This window comes from Nycticebus coucang, chromosome 2 (assembly GCF_027406575.1).
Source record: "Nycticebus coucang isolate mNycCou1 chromosome 2, mNycCou1.pri, whole genome shotgun sequence".
NCBI classification, from domain to species: domain Eukaryota; kingdom Metazoa; phylum Chordata; class Mammalia; order Primates; family Lorisidae; genus Nycticebus; species Nycticebus coucang.
This window is the reverse complement of record NC_069781.1, coordinates 98,571,050-98,593,377: the sequence shown is the minus strand read 5'-3', so window position 1 is coordinate 98,593,377 and position 22,328 is coordinate 98,571,050. Positions and strand designations below refer to the sequence as shown.

Sequence of the window (22,328 nt, the reverse complement as noted above, 5' to 3'; positions counted from 1 at the left end):
CCGTTTGAAAATATATTTGGCTGAGGGGGTACAGCCCTGGTGGTGGGCAGTCCATGGTAGGTCTGGCCCTGCCGGGCTGGGGGCCTCCTTACCTGGGGATGTCAGTGTGGTCAGAGCACGCGTCATCCAGAAGCATGTCAAAGCCATACAGCCCTGCTAGCAAAGAGATGAGACATAGTTAGAGACAAGGCAAGGTGGCCAGATGTGCATCAGGGTGGCATAGAAGGATCTCCATCCCCACATGGGCCAGTGTCTCCAGGGAGACAGTTGGAGAAGGTCTAGGGCAGGTGCCTGGAAAGGTTTGCTCAAAAGGATTTTATTCTTTTCTTCTCCCATAAACTTACGGAAATGATGAGGCTGTATAACACATAGGCATCCTTTGCCAGCAAAAGACAGGACTGTATACAGCCGGAGAGTGTGGTGGCCTGTGACCCATGGCACTGGGACCAGTGTCATGCATGCTATTAACCAGATCACCAATGTCACAAGAGCTGCTAGTGGGGGAGGAAGAGGTTTATGGGGGACTGTACATTGTCACTGTCCTCTTGGAAAGCATTAAGGCAACAATTTTATATTTTTTATTAAACAATACACGTGGCTCTTAGTATGTGCCAGGCACTGTTCTAAGTGACTAACAAAAACTAGTTTATTTAATCCTTGCACACAGCCCCATGTGAGAGACACTGCCTCTCCCATTTTTGAGAAGGAACAGGTGAGGGAGTCTAAGTAACTTGACTTAAATCACAGAACTGGTAAGTGGCAGAGCGAGGGTTTGTACCCACACAGTGGGGGCCCATGCTCTGAACAGCTGGATCAGGCTACTTTTTGATGCAATGTATAGCAAAAGCTGTGCATCCTTAGATTCAGAAATCCCTTCTGTAAGAATTTACCCTAAGGAAATGACCAGCACCACCCAGGGAGGATCTTCATGCAGTGTCGGAACAGCAAACAGCTGGAAACCACCCACAAGGCCAACAATGGGGAGAAAATAGTAGCATAAGTCATGGCATACTACAAAGGAGGTAAAAATTTCATTTTTGGTGAATTCCTTCCTACATGCTACGTTCCAGGGCACCCGCAGTGCACTTAGGACACACGGGAGGAGAGAGAAAAAGCAGAGTTGACATTGCACCCCCATGGCACAGGGAGCCGTGCTAGTTTCTTTAAATCCAAACACTATGCACTTATTGACCCATTCCTTGCCATGAACAAACCACTCTCAAGAGATGTGGATATCCCCCCTTCACACCAAAATACTTTGACTTCTGTTAAAATGCTTACACCATCATATGTGCACAAAACTACCCTGCAAGTACCAAAACTACCGGACACTGGGGGGCTGTAATAATTTATCAGCATCAGTCTCTACCCAGTTAACTAGAGAAAACTACCTGAAGTGGATGACCAAATAACTTATTGAAAGCTATGCATCTACTAACACTGTTTTAAGCACTTTGCGTGTATTATCTCATTTAACTCTATTCTAACTTCTAATATAGTCATTTTTAAAAATTATCATTTTACTTAACACATTCACTGCCATGCGAGTTGTATTTAACTTAATACTAGTTTGGAGCCCAGGGCTTCGTGAAGCATATATAACTCAAGACATCTTTTGACCTATCTTGACCGAATAAAACACTGTAGCCCCAAGGAAAAAAATGCTTTTTTCGTAGTGTGGCAAACAGAAGCAGAGGACATCAGCAAATTGTCCTCACAGTAAATAAGCACTGGGCAGTGTGGTTCCAGACAACACAGGAGACAGGTGTCCACAGGGCCAGGGGGCTCCACATCCATCGCTCCCACTGCACACCATTGGTAGGCATGGGCCTGCCTGGGAGGCGCAGGTGTGCCTGTGTTTCACTGGAGGCCCTGCAGGCTGCAAGGCCTTGCTGCCAAGCTGCTCCCTGGCCAACACATAGGAACTTTACAGAACTGCTCAGCTGGTAGCAACACCTTGCTGAGATCAAGAGGACAACACAGGACCCAGCCCTGTCCTCAGGGGAAACCAGGAAAGGCAGAGGGCAGCAGGGCTTGCAAATGTCACACCTAGAGGGTCCCATATGGGAGGAGTTTAGAGAGGGATGAGAAGACAGGTCCCTCTGGTCCTTACTCTGGAAACACATATCCTAGTACAAATCAAGACCCAGCCTAAGGGGAACTAGGTAACTCCCCAGCAAAACCAGGCCCAGCCTCCAGCTGTGTGTGAGGTATGGACCCTGCCCAGCAAGGAAGACTGTCAGAAGGCAGGCCAGGTACAGAACACACTGGGGCTGGAGTTCTTGGTAGACATGAAGATGTGGACAGCTCCAAAACCAGTCCTGCCCAGACATGGCAGAGGAAGAGAAGGGGCCACCGTCTACCACCTACAGGACTCCAAGTGCCTGATATCCTTTAGTCTCATCCCAGCAGCCTCTGCAGGCCACATGAGGTGGTGTGACTATATTTGTTCCCATTTTGTTTTTTTACTTCAAAATAAGGTATGTGCAATGTGCATAGGAATTTGTTCATAGTTTGTTTGTTTTTTTTAACTATAGTCCGGCCCTCCAACAGTCTGAGGGACAGTGAATTGGCCCCGTTTAAAAAGTTTGAGGACGCCTGCTCTAGAGAGTCGAAGACCTTCACGTGAGCTGGTGGTGAGGTGGAGCAGGATGGCTTCGTAACACAGGCCCCTCACTTGCTAGAAAAGGTGTGATGGGCTGACTTGGATCCCCTACATTCAAATGCTGAAGCCCTAGCCCCTCAGAATCTGACTGTATTAAGTGGCTCACACAGGGCTGACCAGTCACAAGGTAACTTGTGTTTTCCTGCCCAAACACTAACTGATCACAACTCGTGTTTGCACTTGCATTAGCTATTGTAATTTTTAAAACACAAGGTAAAGTAGGATATTGTAAAAGCTTGCTAATTGTGTTCAATTGTGTTTACTTTATTATAAAAAAGTTTTTCTAGATATTCAGGTTTTTAATCACAAAAGGCACACAATTTTATAAACTCTGCTAAAACTTTACCATAGGCGGAAGTTACCACCAGTGATATATGTTTCTCAGTTTATTGATGGGACCAAAAAAAAAAAAAAAAAAATCACATTGGAGAGATTACTGGTCAACCGACTCTGCTAGAAACAGCAGTATTTCCTAAAACTATGACCGGAATGAGATGTAAGCAAATCTTTACATCTTTGTTTCATCTTAGTGATAATTCACAAGCTACACCTAGTGAAAAAAGACTATAAAATTAGGCCCCTTTTGGATTACTTTATTACAAGAGTTCAGTCTTTGTATATACCTAAGCAGGAGTTATCCCTAGAAGAAGTGACGGTACCATATAGAGGATATGTCTGCTTCGTTTCATTTTCATATTCAATTATACAATAGCCAGTAACATGGGATAGCTTCTGCGTAAAACTGCCCGTCAAAATGTGTCAAGGTAAAAGGAGGCTGTCAGGGTGGGCCCTGGTCCAGTCTGACAGGTCTCCCTTATAAGTGGGGATTAAGATGTACAGAGAGACGCCAGGGATGGGGAGGCACAGAGGAGAGGCCATGTGAGGGCATGGTGAGAAGGTGGCCGTCTGTCAGCCACAGAAAGAAGCTTCAGGAGAAACCAAACCTGCTGACATCTTGCTCTGGCATTCTAGCCTCCAAAACTGTGAGAAAATACATTTCAGTTTAAGCCACCTAGTCTGTGCAGGCCTCACGGACTAATAAAGATTCTGGGTTCCATCTGCTGTGTATTTTAACTACTGCCTACCATAATAACTCAGGATGCTAAGTGAGTACAATAAATCAAAAGGTAGTTTGGTTAATAGTTTTAATTACATGATTATAATTATACAATTTCCACTATTCAATATTTTGTATAAAAACAAGTTAACGATACACAAGATTTCCAAATGTGACAATATACGTATCAAACTACATATATATGCAAAGTTTACAGGCCATTATGAAGCTTTATCTTAAAAATACCTTCAGGAAAATAAACATTCATTCAACCAGTTCTCTAGGCTTTAAAAAATATGATTAGAAATATACATTGTAATAAAAAAAATCAGGACAATGATTGATCAAATACTGATTAATCAGTTACATTTTAAAACTTTTAATAATCTGTACATGAGTGCAGGTTAGATAAAAGTCTGCAAATTATTAATATAAAACTTCAGTACTATCATCAGGTGAACAATGTGCTGACATTAATTCTACCAGGTAATTAGGAGGTAATTTCCTACACAGTATAGGCCAATTGTCCAGTCTTTTAAGCACATCTATATAGTGTCTCCGCTTAGTGACATAGAGCATACTCAGATGTGGGATATGGAAGAGCAGCAGCTGGCCTCCTCAGGACCGTTTCAGTGGGAGATAACTATTAAATTAATAATACAATGTTTTTAAAGTTGTTTTTGATGAGCACTGCTTTCCAAAATGCAATGATTATTTTTAAAAGCGTAGGAAGCGAAGGAGTGGAGCTACATTAAGAATGGACATCTGAGGGTACTGCTCAGGCATCCTGGACGGTGATTCAGGTGAGAGATGGTCCCAGGGGAATGTGGGGCCCTCCCAGGGAAGCCCTCGCCACATACCAGCAGAAAGCATCCTGCCCCAAGAGTACACACACTGGCCTCACGGGAACACTTAAGAACTCTTCTAAAACCTGTCTGGGCCCAAGAAAAGAGGTAGCAATCACCCCTGTGAGAGGGTTAGGAGGGCAGGGGAGGGAGTGGTGGGTGACAGGCTAAGCATGAAGCTGAGAACGGAGAAGTTCTGGAGACTGGCAAAGCAGCCTACTGCACCAGGGCGGCTGCTTGCTCTAAGGAGGCACCACCCGCAAGCACCCCTCTGCACAGGCAGGCAAGACAGCATCTGAGTTTCTTTTTAGCCCTACCAAGTACAAGTCTGTCTATACTTCTAGGAACCTAGTTTTGCAGACACTCTTCCTTTGGACTGTCCCTGACTCTTCAAGATTTGAGTCCCCAGAAAACTTCAAGGGAACCTAAAAAAATTGATTTCTAATTTTATTCCATTGGAAACTGTTTTGGTTTATTTTTAGAGTTATTTAAGGCTCTTAAGCTAAAGGAACTTCTCCATCTGACACATGCTGTTTCATATTCCATAGCAACAAAGGTCCTGTGTGTGGTATAACAAGGACACTAAGTTAGAATCCCAGAAGATTCTGGGTGTTCTGTGGTTTCAGTTGGTGGTAGCAGATGGAGGGCTGGGGAGAGTTCTCCACTAGGAGAACTTTCCATCAGTTAAGACTCAGGAGCTTCCTGGATTCTAGTTTTGTTCCCCATACGTTTAATACAGTTGCTATGCCATCCACGTGAAGCATTATCCCAAGACATTTGTGTATTCCAAGGAATGCTTCTTTACCAAACCCAAGTTTCCTATGACTCAGTTCAGTGAGCCAGTTAAATACAGGGATTTTTAGAACAAGCCACAGTGTTAGCAATTCTAGCTAGAAACTCAAGCAGCCAACATGAAAAGGCAGTTTGAAAAATAAAAAAGCAATGGTTCACATCGACACCCATATTTTTTACTCTAGGCCAAAATACCAAGTGGCTTATTCACCTCAAGGGAGCAGTGCTCACCAAGGCCATGGCAGGCAGCATGTTCGCTCATTCTGATGCAACAATAAAAAGCCAAACCAATGATGGTTCAGGTGGAAGTCTGACTTTGACAACTGCCTAGATTATTCCTGGAGGAAATGGCCTTAAAAAACACACGGGGAAGAACAGACCCGAGATCAGATGCTATATGCATGGGCACCGCCTGAGTATTTAGTATTGTCTCAATACAGACAGCAAGAGGAGTGTTACTCCGCTACTCATATCTTACTGAAGAGCAGTCTTCCCACAGGCAAGTGGGGTTTTGTGCCTATTCATTTACAGGGATAGAAAACAGCTGTTTCTCCTCAGCTGGTCCCCAGTGTTTCAAAGCCCGCATGGTCACACACACCCCAGAGTGCCTGGTGGGGAAGGAGCCACTTGGCTGACAGTGGCATCTTCCGTCTCCCTCAATGTCAGTTCTACACTTACTCCAAGACAGTAAACACCAGAACAGAGCCATTGTCTCTCAGGTACTTTGTGCACTAAAGACTTTAACCTGATTATTCCAACCACTTTCTATCCCTAGTAGTTTTGTAAAAAAGGCAGCTCCTTAAGGTGGAACTGCCTACTGACCTGATACGTTCCTCCTGGCTCAGGAGGGCATTTGCTCTCCAGTGCCAAATATTGCATCCCTCCGTTCTCCAAACTAGCACAGACAAAAAACCTGGTTAATAGTAACTAAATCATCCACTTCTTACTAAGGGAGGAACCAAGGTAAGTGCAAAATAATCTTTTATTTGGGGCCTCATTTTTGTTTGTTTCTTAGCAGCAAATAAATCCTGCCTTGTGACTGCTTTATATCATAGACTCCGCTGTGTTTCAGAAAGGGGAAGGGAGAAGGCACTCCGCAAAGAGATACTGGTTGTACTGCCTAACCAAAGGCAACAGTGAGTTTCTTAGGACAAACAACTGAAATCCAGAAGCAAATAACTGTTGCTGAAATCAAAAGATGTATCAATGTCCTTAGGCTAATAGCATAGGGGGAAAAAACCCAACTTACAGAGCAAGACTTTAAAAGAACAATAACATTTTTTTAAAGCCTCCATTATTTGGAACTGCTGTTTCCAAGGGGAAAAATGAACAGTGTTGTCTTTTTCCATACACGGAAGGAAATACGATTTTAATTTGTTTGACTGGGCAACCAAACAATAGGCAGCCTTGCGATTCTTCAGTCTCTGAATGACAGAAGGAAGAATGACTTGCCACAGTCTTCCAACTCTGAAGCCAGTTTCTCCTCCTGAGTCTCCTAAAGCTACCATTAATATTCTCTTGCAAGTTTTAGGTTACCAAAGTACCACTCTATATGACAACATGCAACAGTGTTTAAATGTGGTTTTCACAGATTCTTGTTAGTATAAAGCACTCTTTGGTGGAAGACAAGCAGCTTGGGTACTTAACAAAGTTAACATTGTAACAGTATTACAAATAGTAAAGTGAAAATGATTAAGCCCAATAGTATCAAATTACAGAAAGTATCATTTCAGTAATGTCTTTTTTATCTGTATAAATTTTGACACGGGGTCACAGGGTGAACAGAAAATAAATACATAAAAACCTCCAAGAGATCCTCTATTCTGGAGGCCAGCAGCTACAATGATTGCCATCACAGGGACACGCACGCACCACGTGGGCTAGCCAGCTCTCCGGGTCACAGAGGGCTTGGGTATTTACACCTGAGACTAAATTTACAACAGCATTTTTGTTGCTTAAGCTTGAGACGGTTCTATGAGAGCAGAGCTGGGTCGTCCTTCAAGTCATTCACTTGTACCGAAACTCAGTTATCTCAGCTCCAGTGGACAGTCTCTTCACTGCATCAACTTCTTAGGTGGAAAGCAACTAAGGCTTTTGCAATTTTGTTTTGTTGTCAAATTGTGCTAAGTCCTGTTGCAGCTTTCTGTTCCTAGGGTCCTTCTTCAGCTCTCGTCACAGGCTTTTATTTAACGCAAGACTGTTTTAGTCCTTGAAATGGAGGGACTACTGGAGGGGGAGAAAAAAGGATTTTACCGTGAAGGTTCGAAAGCGTCCCACAGTGAGTTATCAAAGACAAGGAAGGCAACAGAATAAAAATACTGACATGCTGAAGAGTATACCCATGGCATAATATTTTTAATGACAAAGACTTTGGAGAAGACAGCACAGTATCAACCATAAAGTAAAGACAAACAGGAGAGAAAGGCAGAGCAGAAAAACGTTCAGTTCTGCAAAAAAATAAAAATAAAAATAAATAAAAATTAAGAAAGATGGGCGGGCAAAAGCAGCAGAGCAGGGAAAGTACCATAACGCCACAAAGGGCATTTGCTGCAAAGCTCTCCTTTTCTTTCCTTCCCTCTGAGGAACCAGGCTGTGGGAGAAGCAGGCAGAACGAAAAGACAAAGAAGTGTTACTGGATTATCCCAAACGCCAGATTTGGTCACAGAAAAAGCTCTGGTACCTCAAGCATTTCCAGTCTGGCTGAGTGCAGGAGGCACCTGGCCTGCCCCAAAGTGTCACCCCAAGGACCTGCTCTGTTCATTAAGGACTGACCTGACGGTGGTTCTCACCCTGCCTCTCTTCTTCCCTACCACAATTTAATACGTGATACTTATTCAACAGCAACTCTCAGGGAAAAATAAAAGCAAAATAAGAGTCAGAAAAACCAATCTAGAAGTGAGTGGAAGGATGGTCAGTCTTTATAGTAAAATAGTAGAAAAATTATTAACTCGCAGTTTTTTAAGAAAGGACTAAAATCAATCGCCCTCTCTACCTGCCTTCTTTCTCTTTCTTCTGCTAGCACCTCCCCCCTTTTCTGTCTTCACAATCCACTGAGGATCCCAGCAAATAAAAGGAAACGTAATTTCCACTTCATCAGCTCCTTTCTCTTTCAGAATTTTGCCTCAAGTAGTTCCTGAGTGTCCCAGACAACGGGTGAACATCAGGCCTCAGAACCAGCAACACCTGGAAAAATGTCTGTCTTCACCATTGCAGGAGGAAAAGTAGATGGACCAGTTTCCACAATACCTTGTCAACCTGGCTAAGATTACCCTTCTCTGTTCCCCCTTAAATTCAGCTAGCCACTAGACCTCAGCATCGGCCCCTCTCTCTTTGGGATGTCATACCATTGCCCCTCCTTTTCTCTCTTTCAATCTGTCACTCCCTATCTTCTCTCTTTCTAAAATAAAATAAAGTCCATACTTTTATATCCTAATCTTAACCTAAATTCGTTTCTTGTCCCACATACAGCACTTACTTAGCTTTCACTCCTTTCGGAGACCCTCACTCAGTTTATACAGATACTTCCCTACCAGAAAGGGTGGGTTTAATGACTTAGTTTTTAGAAACTATAATAGAGTATTGAGTAAAAAGGTCCAGAACAGCTACTGAAGCCAAGTGGGAAAATATCTGGAATTTCAAAGGGAGATTAGTATGTTTAAAGATCAGAGGGAACCGGCATCTAAAGAAAGAATATTTAGAGAGACAGCCTTCTGGGACTCCTACGCTGATGCATTTTGCCTATGTACTTTTGGAGATAACAGTAGTTATAAAAACTTAAAAGTCCAAAGGCAATGGAACAGGCTCCTCTGGGCGTCAAGAAGCAGAGACAACAGGTATGATGTGACCACTTAAAAGTCAAAGAAACCCTAAATGCAGCTACTCCCAACTGAGGGGCTTCTGAAGAAACTCATGGTTTTAGAAGCTAAGGAGAGAACATTAAGTATCACTTCCCCCCATAATATGAACAATTAGGGACAAAACACTCCAAAGCCATGGGTATTAGGTTGGTTTAGCAACTGTAGCAGAAAGGGATGGTTCCCAATGATGCAACTCAGACTAAAAGTCACTTGCACATGACAGTTTTCATAGAGAATGGATGAAGTCATAATTTAAAAAAAGAAAGAAAGAAAAAGACTGCCCCAAAGAAATGGCATGAGCTCACAGAAACAGGCAGTTGGTGGAAGAGCCACGTAAAGACATGAAGTGAAGCAAATGTCAGCAAATGAGGTGGCCTTGAGTTCTCAGTGGGAGTTTCCAAGACTCGGCCTAGGAGATCTCTTCAGAGAGTTAATGTGAGAACACTGAAAAAAAGGCCAATGTGATAGAACCAATTAGTCACCGGATTTATTAGTTCTTGAAGGAGAACCCTTAGAATGGACGTGTAGCTCTCACAGCAAAGTAGGGGGTGGAGAAGTCTGAAGAAATGACTGGGAAGTGCCACACACAGTTCTGCAGCAATAGACTGATGTCCTGGGCAAAAGGCCCAGTGTGGATACGCTACAGGGTCACTATGACAAGCTCCTGCCATAGGGAGGACTGGGGTTCCAGTGTGGATACGCTACAGGGTCACTATGACAAGCTCCTGCCATAGGGAGGACTGGGGTTTCAATGTGGCTTTTATTCAAATGGACATATGAGGGAATAATCATCTGCCACAAGAAACATAGCAACATTTTTCATAACAACAAACACTTAGGATAGCACTCATATTACAGCCCCGTAAGTAACTGCTCTTTTGACATGTTTGTGAAAAAATTCTTTAGGAAGGTACGGTGGCATTCACCTGCAGCCCCAGTGACTCAGGAGGCTGGGGCAGGAGGATCACCTGAGGCCTGGTAATGGAGGCTGCAGTGAGCTATGATGATACCACTGTACCCCAGCCTGGCCAGAAAGTGGCACCTCCTCTTTAAAAAAAAAAAAAAATTAGAAAATAAAAAAATTCTCCAAAGCTGAAGAGCCTCTCAGTAAATTCAAAATTCAAAAGAGTCAATTCTGTGCAAAGTTGAGTTTGGGTGGAGGTCTTCATCCTGGAAACCTCTAAGAATAGAAGAGAATATGTAAATGCAAGGAGAGGTGAGGATTACTGAGAACAAAAGCAACCTGCAAGAGAGAAGGTTCAGGAAAGAGCTGGAATAACGAAGTGGCCTGGCACCTTGGAAGTGTGGGTGAAGGTACACTGAAAGGCTGTCCTGGTGCTCTTGTACTGCTGTTTAAAGAAAAGATTTCAATTCAGTACTATAAAATCACTCTATAATCTTAGCTTACACTATCGTGGCCAGAATGCACCAATATATTAGAGTAATTTCCTCATTACCCGCCTACCAAAACCAAGTAACGTTCAGTGGGATAAAAGCTCCAGGCTACAGCTGGGCTGCCTCCAATCCTGGAAACTGTACATGATTAATTTATTCGCCTTTCTTTTGTAAACTGCAAGTGGGTAATAGTTAAGGTGATGTGAACGTAGGCCAAAGCCCCAAAAGAGGTAAAATTAAAAAACACACATGAAGAAAGGTGGTTCAATGAACTGTGGAATCCAAATAACTCTCACTGTTTTATTCCTCAGGTACTCCAAATCATCTCTGAAAGTCCATTTAAAACAAGTCTTTTGGTTTTCAGCACTATCCAAATTTCTTGGAAACTTTGGACCATTCTAATATTCGGTCCAGACTATTCAGTCTGAAATCTACTTTAGACCCTTCAGAGTGTCCGTTCTGGGGACCTCAGGCAGATGTTCACAGCAATAAGGATCACCTGTCCCAAGAAACACACCTTTACTTAGGTCACTAGAGTGACATGAAAAAGCAACAAGACCTAGATGAAAAAACTGATGCATGGCCAACCCTCCTCAAAGGAAGACGGTGTGATGTGGCTAGCTCCCTTAGGGCTCCTGGGCTCTACTTCTCTGTAACCTAAAAAGCACAATCCAAAAAAGCAAACAGCAGAATTAAATGTGCAAGACATATTAGACTGTAATGGAAGCCTGAACATTGGCACCTAAAAAGAACATGTCCATGTTAACTATCAGCCACAGCAAGCTTTTTATGTCAATTTTTAATAGTCTTGCTCACCTCAAAGTGTTAAAGTTAAAATATGCTTTCCCCTTCATTTACTGTTCAGAAGTTGAAAAACTAGAAATGGATAAAAAAAGAAGAAAAAAATCCCCAGCCGTCCCACCAGCCTGAAGAACTGTTAGTATTAAGACATATTTCTCCTTCATCTTATTTCTATACATATGTAGAATATATCCATATACCTATAAACATTTATCCACCTATAGGTTTCTATACACAAGTATCCACTTACAAAATTAGACTCTTGCTGCAGATTTTTTGTATGTGGCTCTTTTCACTAATGGCTTCATGAGCATTTGCCCAGGTACTAAATTTTCTTTAAAAACATGACTCCCTATTCGGCATAATTTAACAATCTTTAGCACTTTTCCTATTTCTTGCTGTTACAAATAACACTGATACGTACCTCAATCTCTGACCTTTTGTCAGTATTTTTCCTCAAGTGCAACAGAGAGTAAAAAAGGTATAAATATTTGATACATTTCTAATAAGAAAAATTTTAATCCTACAACCATAAGTCAGTGCCTGACAATTCTCAAATATCCATACTGGCCCTGTCGCATTCTTATGATTATGCATATGTGGTTAAGTTGTTTAAAAGATCAGTGACCAGGAACCGTGGCAGAGCTGAACAAATCCTTACAGGGCAAAGCACACAGAGCTCTGAGGTGTGTCAAGGGCCTCTCGGAACACTGAGACAAACTGGGGACAAACTCAATACTAACTATGGGGCACATGGGCCCCAAGCCTCAGAGTTACAGGGAAGGGAAGTTAAAAAGAAGTGAGGAAAGTTGCGGAGGGCATTGTGAAGTCTGCGTCTATTATCTTCAGGCTGCTAGGGTCTGTTATGAGAGATCTATGTCAACACAAGCCCAAAAATAAGATCGCCTGGGTTGTGAACGCCAGGCAAAGATGCAGAGAATGTAAAAAAGGTGCCCACCTTGCACTCCCAAGAGAACAGTAAGTGGGTTATCTACTCTTTCTCCAATAGGGATTTGTTTTGGAACACTTTAAGAATGAAATGTTCATCTTCACTTCATGAGAAGTATCCAAAGATGACAGTGAGTCATCGGTTTGGTGACAGAGCATGTCTGTTTTCTTGTTGAAGCCTCTACATAATGAAGGCAGTGAAGAGAGCTGGGATAAAGTGAAAGAATCAGCACCCACAAAAAGATTCTCTCCAAGTCCTGACAGACATGGATATTCTTAATTAAAAACTTTCCCCTATCATGACCCACATATCTCTTCCATATCAGAGACCACATTGCCAGTATTGCAAATTACCTCTGAAAAATAAAACAAAAGCCTGTACGTTAAAATGGTCCAGATTTTCTTAGATGATGAGTAAATAAAACACTTCTGGTGAACTTCCCATCGCAAGGACTCTATTTTTCTCCTAACTTCATGTCCTTCTCCAGAAGTAGGGTCCACAACATTAAACTAGAAAACCAAGTCTTGCAACTTTTCAGAAAAGTAGTATTCTTTTCTCACCTTTTAAAACTGCCTTTCCTTGAAGCAGATCTGGTGGTTCTTTTAGTAATGCCTGTACTGCCAGAAATGTTAGGTTCAGATGTTTTACAGCTCTGAACACTGGACTGAAGAATTACTCTGAAAATAGTTGGAAAAAAATAAGATTATATTCACTGAAATGATTTTCAAATACTGACAGAGGAAGGCATTTTAGAGCAGCAGATTATATTATTGAGAATTGATAGGATTTTCTATAAACACATCTGCCAAAAACCCTGAAACACATTTTTACATTGAGGCCTTTTGAAATGAAGTATCTCATTTCCCTTTATGGGTTACACAAAGATAATCAGAGTGCTTTGCTTTTGGAAAACAAATGACCTGACATTTTAAGCAATTCCCACATCAAAGAAAACTATCAGCCAAACAAATCTTTGTATTCAAAAGTAAAAGTCGATTCTCAGATTTCTAGTCATAAAAAGAAGCCATCAGTGAGAAACTCAAAATTCTAAAGAATATGAATATAAATTTAGGAAGCAGCTGTAAAATATTCATATGGCAGAGCTGAAAATATGGGTAAACACTAAATCAATACCAATTTTATATAACATTTCAAAATGTGAAAGTATATTCAAGCAATATATGAGTTTTGACTGGATTATAACTACTTACTAAATCTCCAAGAACCATAAAAATGAAAGTGAAACCACATAAATTTTGTGAAACTTGCCTTCATTAAACTCTAAAAATCTTAAGGAACTGAAGCTGACTTCCAGGAGGCAAATGCGTAAATCAGAAAAGAACACCCTTAGATAATGGCCACCCACAACAGCCTATGCATAGAAAGTTTGTTTTTTCTCTTTAAATCATCATAGGGAAATCAGCAGAAAACACCAAAAGATTTTCTATGTAATTCTTTTCTTCAAGAGATGATCACTGAAAAATTGAACCACATATATACACATTTATATATATCAAGTTGTATTTATTTATCTGAAAGAAAAGCTTTCTTCAGTCATAGTCAACCATAAAGATGACTTCAAAGAACTTAGCTCAAAAGAATAAAAAGAAACTGTTACAACTAATAAGCATACTACTTCATGTGCTTGTGTTACCAGCATGTTAATTAATAAACATAATAAAGTCAGGGCCTTAAAATGTAGTAAAGATTAGTAAATTCCTATAATCTTTGTATGACTCGAACCAAAACATACTCAACATGTGGTAAAATGCTAAAGGTAACATCATGAAAAAAGCAACAGGTTTTCTTGTCCCAGAGCACAGTCCAGAGCTCACTTGGGCCAGTGGTTTCAAGCTATTTGGGGAGAAGTAAGAAGGGGCACCCATCTATGGAGGATTTCTGAAAACCCTACAAAACCACCCTTCAATCATAGAGGAATACAAATCCTAGGTAAATTACTGAATGGTTGGTTCAGCATTTCTCCTAGAGTTTGATCATCTGAAACATTAACTGTTCCAACAAAATAAAAAAAAGTACATGCAGACTTAGCTGTAGGATCAAAGCTAGTACTCTAGCTTATGAATTCTACTCTTGAAAACAAGGAATTATTTAGAATTATTTTCCCCTGATTATATAAAGTCAGAGGAAATATTTATTCATCTCTGTTAAGCATCTGGATCTAGGAGTTTGCATTAAAAAAAGTGAACCGAAATAAATTGCTGGTACTTTGCTGCTACTTCTGAAGCCCGAGCCTGACACTGGTGCAGCCTGAATCATCAATACCCCTCATCTGCTCCTTTTCACATGGAGAAAAAAAGACCCCTTTGGCTTTTTATTTTAATATAAAAAGTTGGGTTGGGGCAGTGAGTAAAGAGGGTCAAGCTTCTTTGCTTTGGGAGGTTTTCCTTGAGACAGAGTGTCACTCCTCTCATCCCAGGTGGAGGTGAAATATTATGATCACAGCTCACTGCAACCTCAAACTCCTGGGTTCAGATGATCTTTCCTACCTCAGCCTTCCTAAAAGCTGCGATTACAGGCATATGTCATGATGCCCAGCTAATTTTTTAATTTTTTGTGGAGACGGGGTCTCACTCTTATTCAGGCAGAACTCTTGAGCTCAAGCAATCCTCCTGTCTTGGCCTCCCAAAGTGGTAGGATTATAGGTGTGAACCACTGCACCAGGACCTTTTGTTGATAGACAACACCTACTCATCAAATTATTTGAGGCCACAGATGGCCATAAGTATACACAACTACCACACTACAAAATAATTCATATAAAAAAAGAAACAAGAGACAATAATACATTGCCTGCTGAGGAAATCTGAGTCCTGATTTCACAAATTACCTTTTACTGAAATGTTTAAATACTATTCAAAACAAAAACATTACTGCTACAACAAGTGGTAATTCTTAGGCTGATAGGAAACATCTTTTAATAAGTTATTTATTTCCCTACAAAATTAGTGTAAATTAATGTGAACTAATTATAATATAGTAATAGTAATATTCAATAGCTAATAATTTCTTAATTATTAAGAAACTTTGGAACTTTAAAACTAAGAAGACATTAGAAATTTAGAATCCAGGGGCAGCGCTTATGGCTCAAAGGAGTAGGGCGCTGGCGCCATATACCGAAGGTGGTGGGTTCAAACCCAGCCCCAACTAAAAACTGTGAAAAAATTAAAAAAAAGAAAGAAATTTAGAGTCCATTAATCACACCAGGGAAGATTCCAGTTACTTGCACTGACAACAGAGCAGTTACTGGGTCTATAGGTTATTTATCAGTAATGTGGGGGGAAAAACTTAACTACACTGAGGTATTACCAGTGATGGCCTACAAGGAGCACCGAACAAAATGAGCCAAGCTAGCAAACGGGAGTATTCCCTCTGCCACGGGGAACCTAGGTATTCATTGCCTTCCACCTTCCAAACCAGGGCAGTCACATGACTAATGTTCAGCAGGCGTATTTTTCTCTTGTCCATCTCCGTTGAGAAAATCCTTAGTTTTAGTTACCTCATGTCTCTACTGCAGTTTACCTTCTTCTCTGCAGTATTTTTTGGAGCCTCAATACTCTCAGATTTTTGGATACAGTGATTATCTGCAACTCAAGGGACATGGCAAAGCAAAAAACTTGAAAACCAGGTCCCTCACCTATTAAGCCACAAAATGCTTGAGCAGGAATGTTCAATACCAAGAAAAGAATCCGTTAGAATGACTATGTACTATTTATACTACTTGTCTACCACTGATAAAGAAAGAGCTTGTGAAATGATGTTCCTGAAGCCCTCCGTTTGCATCTCTCCCCCATCTCAGAATCTGAGGCTGCCACCTCAAGTGACCTGCTTCTCCCGGGAGGGCAGGAAACAAGTGCCCTTCACTAGGAATAGCCTATTAGGAGATGCTACATCATCTGTCATCAGAGGTGAATGACAACCACAATGTCCATGATTAGTCACCTTACAAAGAAGATCTTTTAGAAAGAAAGTAATGGGGGTTGGGGGGGACTACAAACTTGTAACTGTTAAATGCTTTCTGCTTCCGTAAATTCCAAATTAATTAGGCAGGCTGAAATGAATACTCTACTTGGTTCTAGAAATCCAATGGCAAACAACAATAATGACATCAACAAAAGATTAGAGCTTATGTAGAATACTAAAGAGAAAAGAGCCTGATGGAGAACATTCTCAAACTTACCCTGGGAATGATAACACAACCACAAAGTACCTCAGTATTATTAGCAACAAGTCCACCCATTGAGAACTTCACCCACTCAGAACATCTTTGCCACTTGAAATAGTTTGAGAAGAAGAAAAATCTGTGCAGTGTGTGATGCTCTTGAGTCAGAGTACATGGAAACTGAAGCTTACTGGAGAAAAAAAAAAAAGCCTAAAAGGTTAATCTGTATCGTAAATATAGCAATCTGAATGGGCGATAATAAGCTTGTTTTAATAAGATTTTCAAGAAAATGCCAAATAGGAACATGGTAAACAGGTTTTCCTTCACTTTGGAGAGAGTAAAAATTACTTGATTCTTAAATTTTTCTCAGCCATATGAAAACCCTCAGTGAAACTACCAAGTACCAGAGTTGGTTGCAATGAAATTTCACTTTGGAAAAAATCTTGGAAGGAACAGTTATAACCATTCTTTATAACTTCCAAGTCCAAATGGAGGCGAGAAGAAATTCTTAAACTGTGAATTAAGGTTTCAGAGAGGGATGAATGCAGCCCAAGTAAGAGGCGGTGATAACCCCAGTGGGCACAGAAGCACAAGCCCTGCCTCTGTGCCCCGGTCTCCCTGTGTTCCTCCACCAGCAGGGTGCTTGCCGCATTCTTCTGCAGAAAAGAAGCCTCTTCACTGTTAAGGTCTTCATTTCAGGGATAGAAGATCTCAAGAGAATACAAATCTGCCCATATTCATCTAATAAAGACATTCTGGTTATTTTGAGGAAAAAGAAAAGTGGGAACCGTGACTGTCACATGGAGACCCATAACCAGACAGACAGCTTCTGTTCTGCCTCCATTTAACATCAAGTTTTGAAAATTATACTTACTGTATTCCCTAAAGGGAAATGAAGTAAGATGGAGCAGAAAATTCTGCTTACTAAAGAGAGAAGACTTATGAGAAAGCTATTGCATGGTGGCAGAATTGGAAGGGAAACCCAGAACGTGATCTTCATTAGACCTCAAGGCTACCAAATCAAATCTTTACTCAAAGTAGATTGTGGGGAAAATTCTTCTTTGCTAGATTAGAAAGGACATAAGATACAGAAAACTAGAAGGAAGCTGTATAACTCATTAAGTGAAAGAAAACCACCCCAGTTATCCTAAGCTAACTAAATATTTTTCATAGGAAAGAGAAACTCTTTGTGTCTTTATATTTATAAATTGCTATTTCAAAATATCTGTTAAGAAGAGCAAGCACAACTCAAAAACAAGGTGTGTTATTCTTAACATCCCTTTTAGGAAAGGAACAGTGAAGCCCTCCCTCCTCACCACCATCCCATTAAGGAAAAGATTCAGAGAAAAGAACCTGTGAAAATACGCAAACCAACAAAGCTAGGAGCTGACAAGGGAAAAAAAACATGCATGCTGAGAACCGCACTCTGGCACCAGAAATAAGCGACAGCAACAGGGGAGAAATGGAACAGGGCACACTTACACAGCAGCTATCTGTCAAAGGGTCCTGATGGCTACTGTGTTCTGAAACCATCGAGACAGAATAGCAGGATGGGAAGAATGTAGTCACAAACAATCCACCAGATGACAACACTACACAGTGCAGAGGTCAGCACAGCTAGGGGACATCTGGAAAGGGGTGAAGGGGAAAGAACAGATGTTCAAATTGGGAAGCCAAAATAAATAACATAATAGAAAATCAATAAATAAAGCCATATGTGAACCTTAGACACCCTGAAGGCCCAGTAAGCAACTGGGATGCAGAGGGGTAGAAAACAAGGATGGAGATTTGCCATTTTGTGTGTGTGTGTGTGGGGGGGCTCTCTAGCTGGGTAACTGCCCTGTGTTAATTTAACTTCATGATACTGAAATGGGTCACAGACTACGACTGAAGTTATTCAAAAAGCACAAGATACACACACACAAAACTAAACCAAACCACAGGGACAAAGGAGGTAACCCCCACAAAGGAGGCAAAGCTCTAGACTAGTACTAGTAGCAAGGTCACAAGGCCCAATTATAAACAAATATAGCACATCAGAAATGATGTCATTTCAATGGAATTGTAACTGAACTCTTGAAGCCTTGCACATCTGACACACTCAACACCAGGCAACACAGAAGGAGCTCAGTTTCACTTATGTGTTCACGCTCTTGGTATTTTCCTTAGCTGATTTCCTCACTTGTTTCCCTCAAGCCATACAAGCTGGCTTTGGGTTTGGTGTTTCTTAATCCACTGCCCTGGGCCTCCTAGCAGAAAGAAGGAAACCTCCTCACATTTGGAAGGGTGGTAGCGCCTTCCAACTACTGCACTCCCAAATGATCATCTGGATACATTTGTGAACCAAATACAAAAGGCTCTATTGAGTACTTCCTATGGGCTGATCAAGGTGCCACGCACAGATGTAGCTTACTATGTCATTTTTATTGCTAACTTCATCTCGATGAAGTGCCAGGCACCCGATATAGTGGGAAAAAGGTAAACCTGAAATAAAATCTAACCTCATCTAACAAGTTGTACCTACACCATCTTCACACACACACACACAAAACCTACTAATATACAGGGAGTGCCAAAAAATGTATATATATTTTAAAAAGGAAAAAAACTGCATTAAAATTGTAATATTCAATGTATACCGATAACATTTATTGTGGTATCTTGTATCTCTTGTAATTGTAGAAGTCAAACATGATTTGAGTATTACAATTTCTTTTTTATTTATTTATTTATTTATTTTTTTTTTTGTAGAGACAGAGTCTCACTTCACTGCCCTCGGTAGAGTGCCATGATGTCACAGGACTCACAGCAACCTCCAGTTCTTGGGCTTCTGCGATTCTCCTGCCTCAGCCTCCCGAGCAGCTGGGACTATAGGCGCCCGCCACAATGCCCAGCTATTTTTTGGTTGCAGTTCAGCCAGGGCTGGGTTTGAACCTGCCACCCTCGGTATATGGGGCCGGCACCCTACTCACTGAGCCACAGGCGCCACCCGAGTATTACAATTTCAATACAGTTTTTTCCTTTCCTAAAATGTGTATACTTTTGGTACCCTCTGTATATTAAGATTACAGGGGCTTAATATTTAGATGGAATAGAATAAATGGCCTAGAATCACTACAGAACCTTCTGTAGTATTCACTACAGAACACTGGGTCTCTTCATTTACTGATTTACATCTCTTCAGTTACTGATTTAACTGTCATCTTAAATGGAGAATGGCCTTAACATTCAGGTGTCTGCATTATGGATTTTTGTTTGCTCCTCTAGTAAAGCTCACAGCTTAAGAATTATTTTCCATTGTTGAAACACACTCCCATCTCTACCACATTGTTATGGGGCACGTAAGGGATTTTTTCCAGGCTAATTATATCTCCATTTTTACCATATTCCCATGCAGGAGGCAACACCACTTTTCATGTTTCACTTAACCCTAACAAGCCTAGCAGCAATGAGCTCTACACAGAAAGACAAGCAGCAGGGCCCAACTTACAGCCATTTTGGCATAGATAATATACTTGCCATCAAGGTCAACAGCATGATGTTACGTGATTTACTGTCTTCTCTGTGATCAGGATCAGACAGGATCTCTGAGAAAAGGGTTATTTTACAGTTTCTAAAAACTTTAACTCTCCTCAAATATTAACCAATTATAAAAGAGACCAAGGGGTAAAGGACATGTGGCCTTCTGATTTCAAAATCCTTTCACTAAAAGTGTTGCAGCAGAGAAAGAAGAAACTTTTCTCATTTCAGTAAAAGGATTTGTTATGTAAAATTTGGATTCAGTCAAAAAGTGACACTTAAAGACTTTGAAAGCCACAAGTTTCCTTAAGGCCACAGATGCATGGGCTCCATGGATCCTCTTGCCTGACTCCTAAGGAGCTGGGACTATAGGTGGTCCCCACTACACCCAGCTAATTTTTCTATTTTTAGTAGAGAAAGGGTCTCACCTCTGCTCAGGCCAGTCTTGAATTCCTGACCTCCAGTAATCCTCCTGCCTCAACCTCCCAGAGTGCTAGGATTACAGGCAGAAGCCACCACGCCCAGCCAAGTACTGTATTTTCATGAGGCTAAGTACCAATATCAAAGCAAAATAACTCACCCATAATAAATGACAAGTCAAAATTGGGAGGCAGGAATTGAATTTGTATTTCCCAAGCCAAGCTGCTACTGAACACTGTCTCTTAGGGGACTGTTACTTACAAAATAACAACAAAGATTTGTGAGTAAAAGACAGGAAACCTCCAACTGACCTCCTCTTCTAAGACCAAAAGAGCAAAGCAGCAAAGAGGGAATGGTAACCAGATGTCATAGAGGAAGAGGATAGGGACATGTTGCCACTCACGTCAAATCCCTCGTAATCTCTACATATAATTGAGAGCTCAAAAAAACTTTAGCACATTGTTTTCTTCTTGCAAGTGCGACCTCACAGCTAGTTAACTGTGTGCGCGCCGCTACTGTATGGTGTTTAGGATTACTACCACAAAAGAGGATCCTGAGCTACCTCCTTATTTTAAAAAAACCTTTCACCATTCTACTTGCTTTTAGCTTTCTTTAGTTAAACTGGGTTTTAGTTAAATAGGAGTTTTACTTAGCCAAGATTTTAATTCTGCTTTAGTGCACAGGGCCAGTGTCCTTTTATGCCTTTTTGAAGGTAAAGTAAGGTAATCAGAAAACTAAACAAATGATGCCTCAAAGGCTGCTCCTTCTTCCCCAACCCTTCTAGTTACTCTCACTCAGCCACTATTGATCACATCCTCCTGTCATCCCAGGAGACCTCACAAGTCCTGGGGGAAGGGATGGGATGTAGAGTCATGTTCTGGTTCCAACAATATTTAACTTTTTTTTTTTTTTTCGTAGAGACAGAGTCTCACTTTATGGCCCTCAGTAGAGTGCCGTGGCCTCACACAGCTCACAGCAACATCCAATTCCTGGGCTTAAGCGATTCTCTTGCCTCAGCCTCCCGAGTAGCTGGGACTACAGGCGCCCACCACAACACCTGGCTATTTTTTGGTTGCAGTTTGGCCGGGGCCGGGTTTGAACCCGCCACCCTCGGTATATGGGGCCGGCGCCTTACCGACTAAGCCACAACAATATTTAACTTTTAATCATCATTTGTTGTTTTCTTTCGTATTACCACAAACGTATCAACTACAAAAGAGAATTTTACAGTCTCTGCTTTTGAACTCTTAGGAAAACATGTTCTTGAGGGTAGCAGATCCTCAGAAAAGAACTAGAAGAAATTTCCTAGAAGCCCTACTTAGTAAGAAAGAACCTTTGATACCAGGATTAGCATCTGGCCGGATTCCTCACTTGACTTCTGAATAAAAGGCAACAAAATATCGAGGAAAAACTGATGATGTAAGATTCTGAAAAATAACTAAAAACCTGAGTGACTCGCAAAGCATCAATTTCCTAGGTTTTGGGTTGCAAAGCGTGGTCCCTGGACCAGCAGCATCTGCAACTCAGGAAAGCTAGCTAGAAATGCAGAATCCCAGACCCCAGCCCACACCTACTTGCAATAATCTGTAGTTTACCAAGCTCCTTAGGACAAAAATGCACAGTGCAGTCTGAGAAGCACTGCTTGAGGCCACTACCTGCTTCTTTCATCCTGTCCAGAATTAGTTGAGATGATTATATCTGGAGGCACTAAAACTAATTTCTTTTAAAAAAGAATCAATAAAGCCTTAAATAAACATTTTAATGATATATAAAACTGCTTTGGAGCTAAATAAATCATACAAAAGGCAGCTTTTTTTTTTTTTTTTTTTTTTGTGCAACAGGATCTAC

The 22,328-nt window shown here is 41.1% G+C and overlaps 1 protein-coding gene across 10 annotated transcripts in view; it reads right to left on the bottom strand.

Moving 5' to 3' along the window:
* Nucleotides 1-3,799: 3,799 nt before the first annotated feature.
* The window catches only part of CDC14B (cell division cycle 14B), a 117,970-nt gene continuing 99,441 nt past the window's right edge, over nucleotides 3,800-22,328 (bottom strand). For 2 of the 10 annotated variants that reach the window (XM_053576997.1, XM_053577049.1), the window contains exons 13-15: nucleotides 12,922-13,038; nucleotides 7,884-7,949; nucleotides 3,800-7,582 (exon numbers count right to left, since the gene is read on the bottom strand). In XM_053576997.1, coding sequence (XP_053432972.1) covers nucleotides 7,546-7,582; nucleotides 7,884-7,949; nucleotides 12,922-13,038 — 220 coding nt within the window. In that variant the 3' untranslated portion in view covers nucleotides 3,800-7,545. Of the gene's footprint in view, nucleotides 7,586-7,883; nucleotides 7,950-12,921; nucleotides 13,039-18,023; nucleotides 18,170-22,328 lie in introns of those variants that run through there. The other 8 variants (XM_053577021.1, XM_053577078.1, XM_053577012.1 and 5 more) reach the window with 6 other exon arrangements.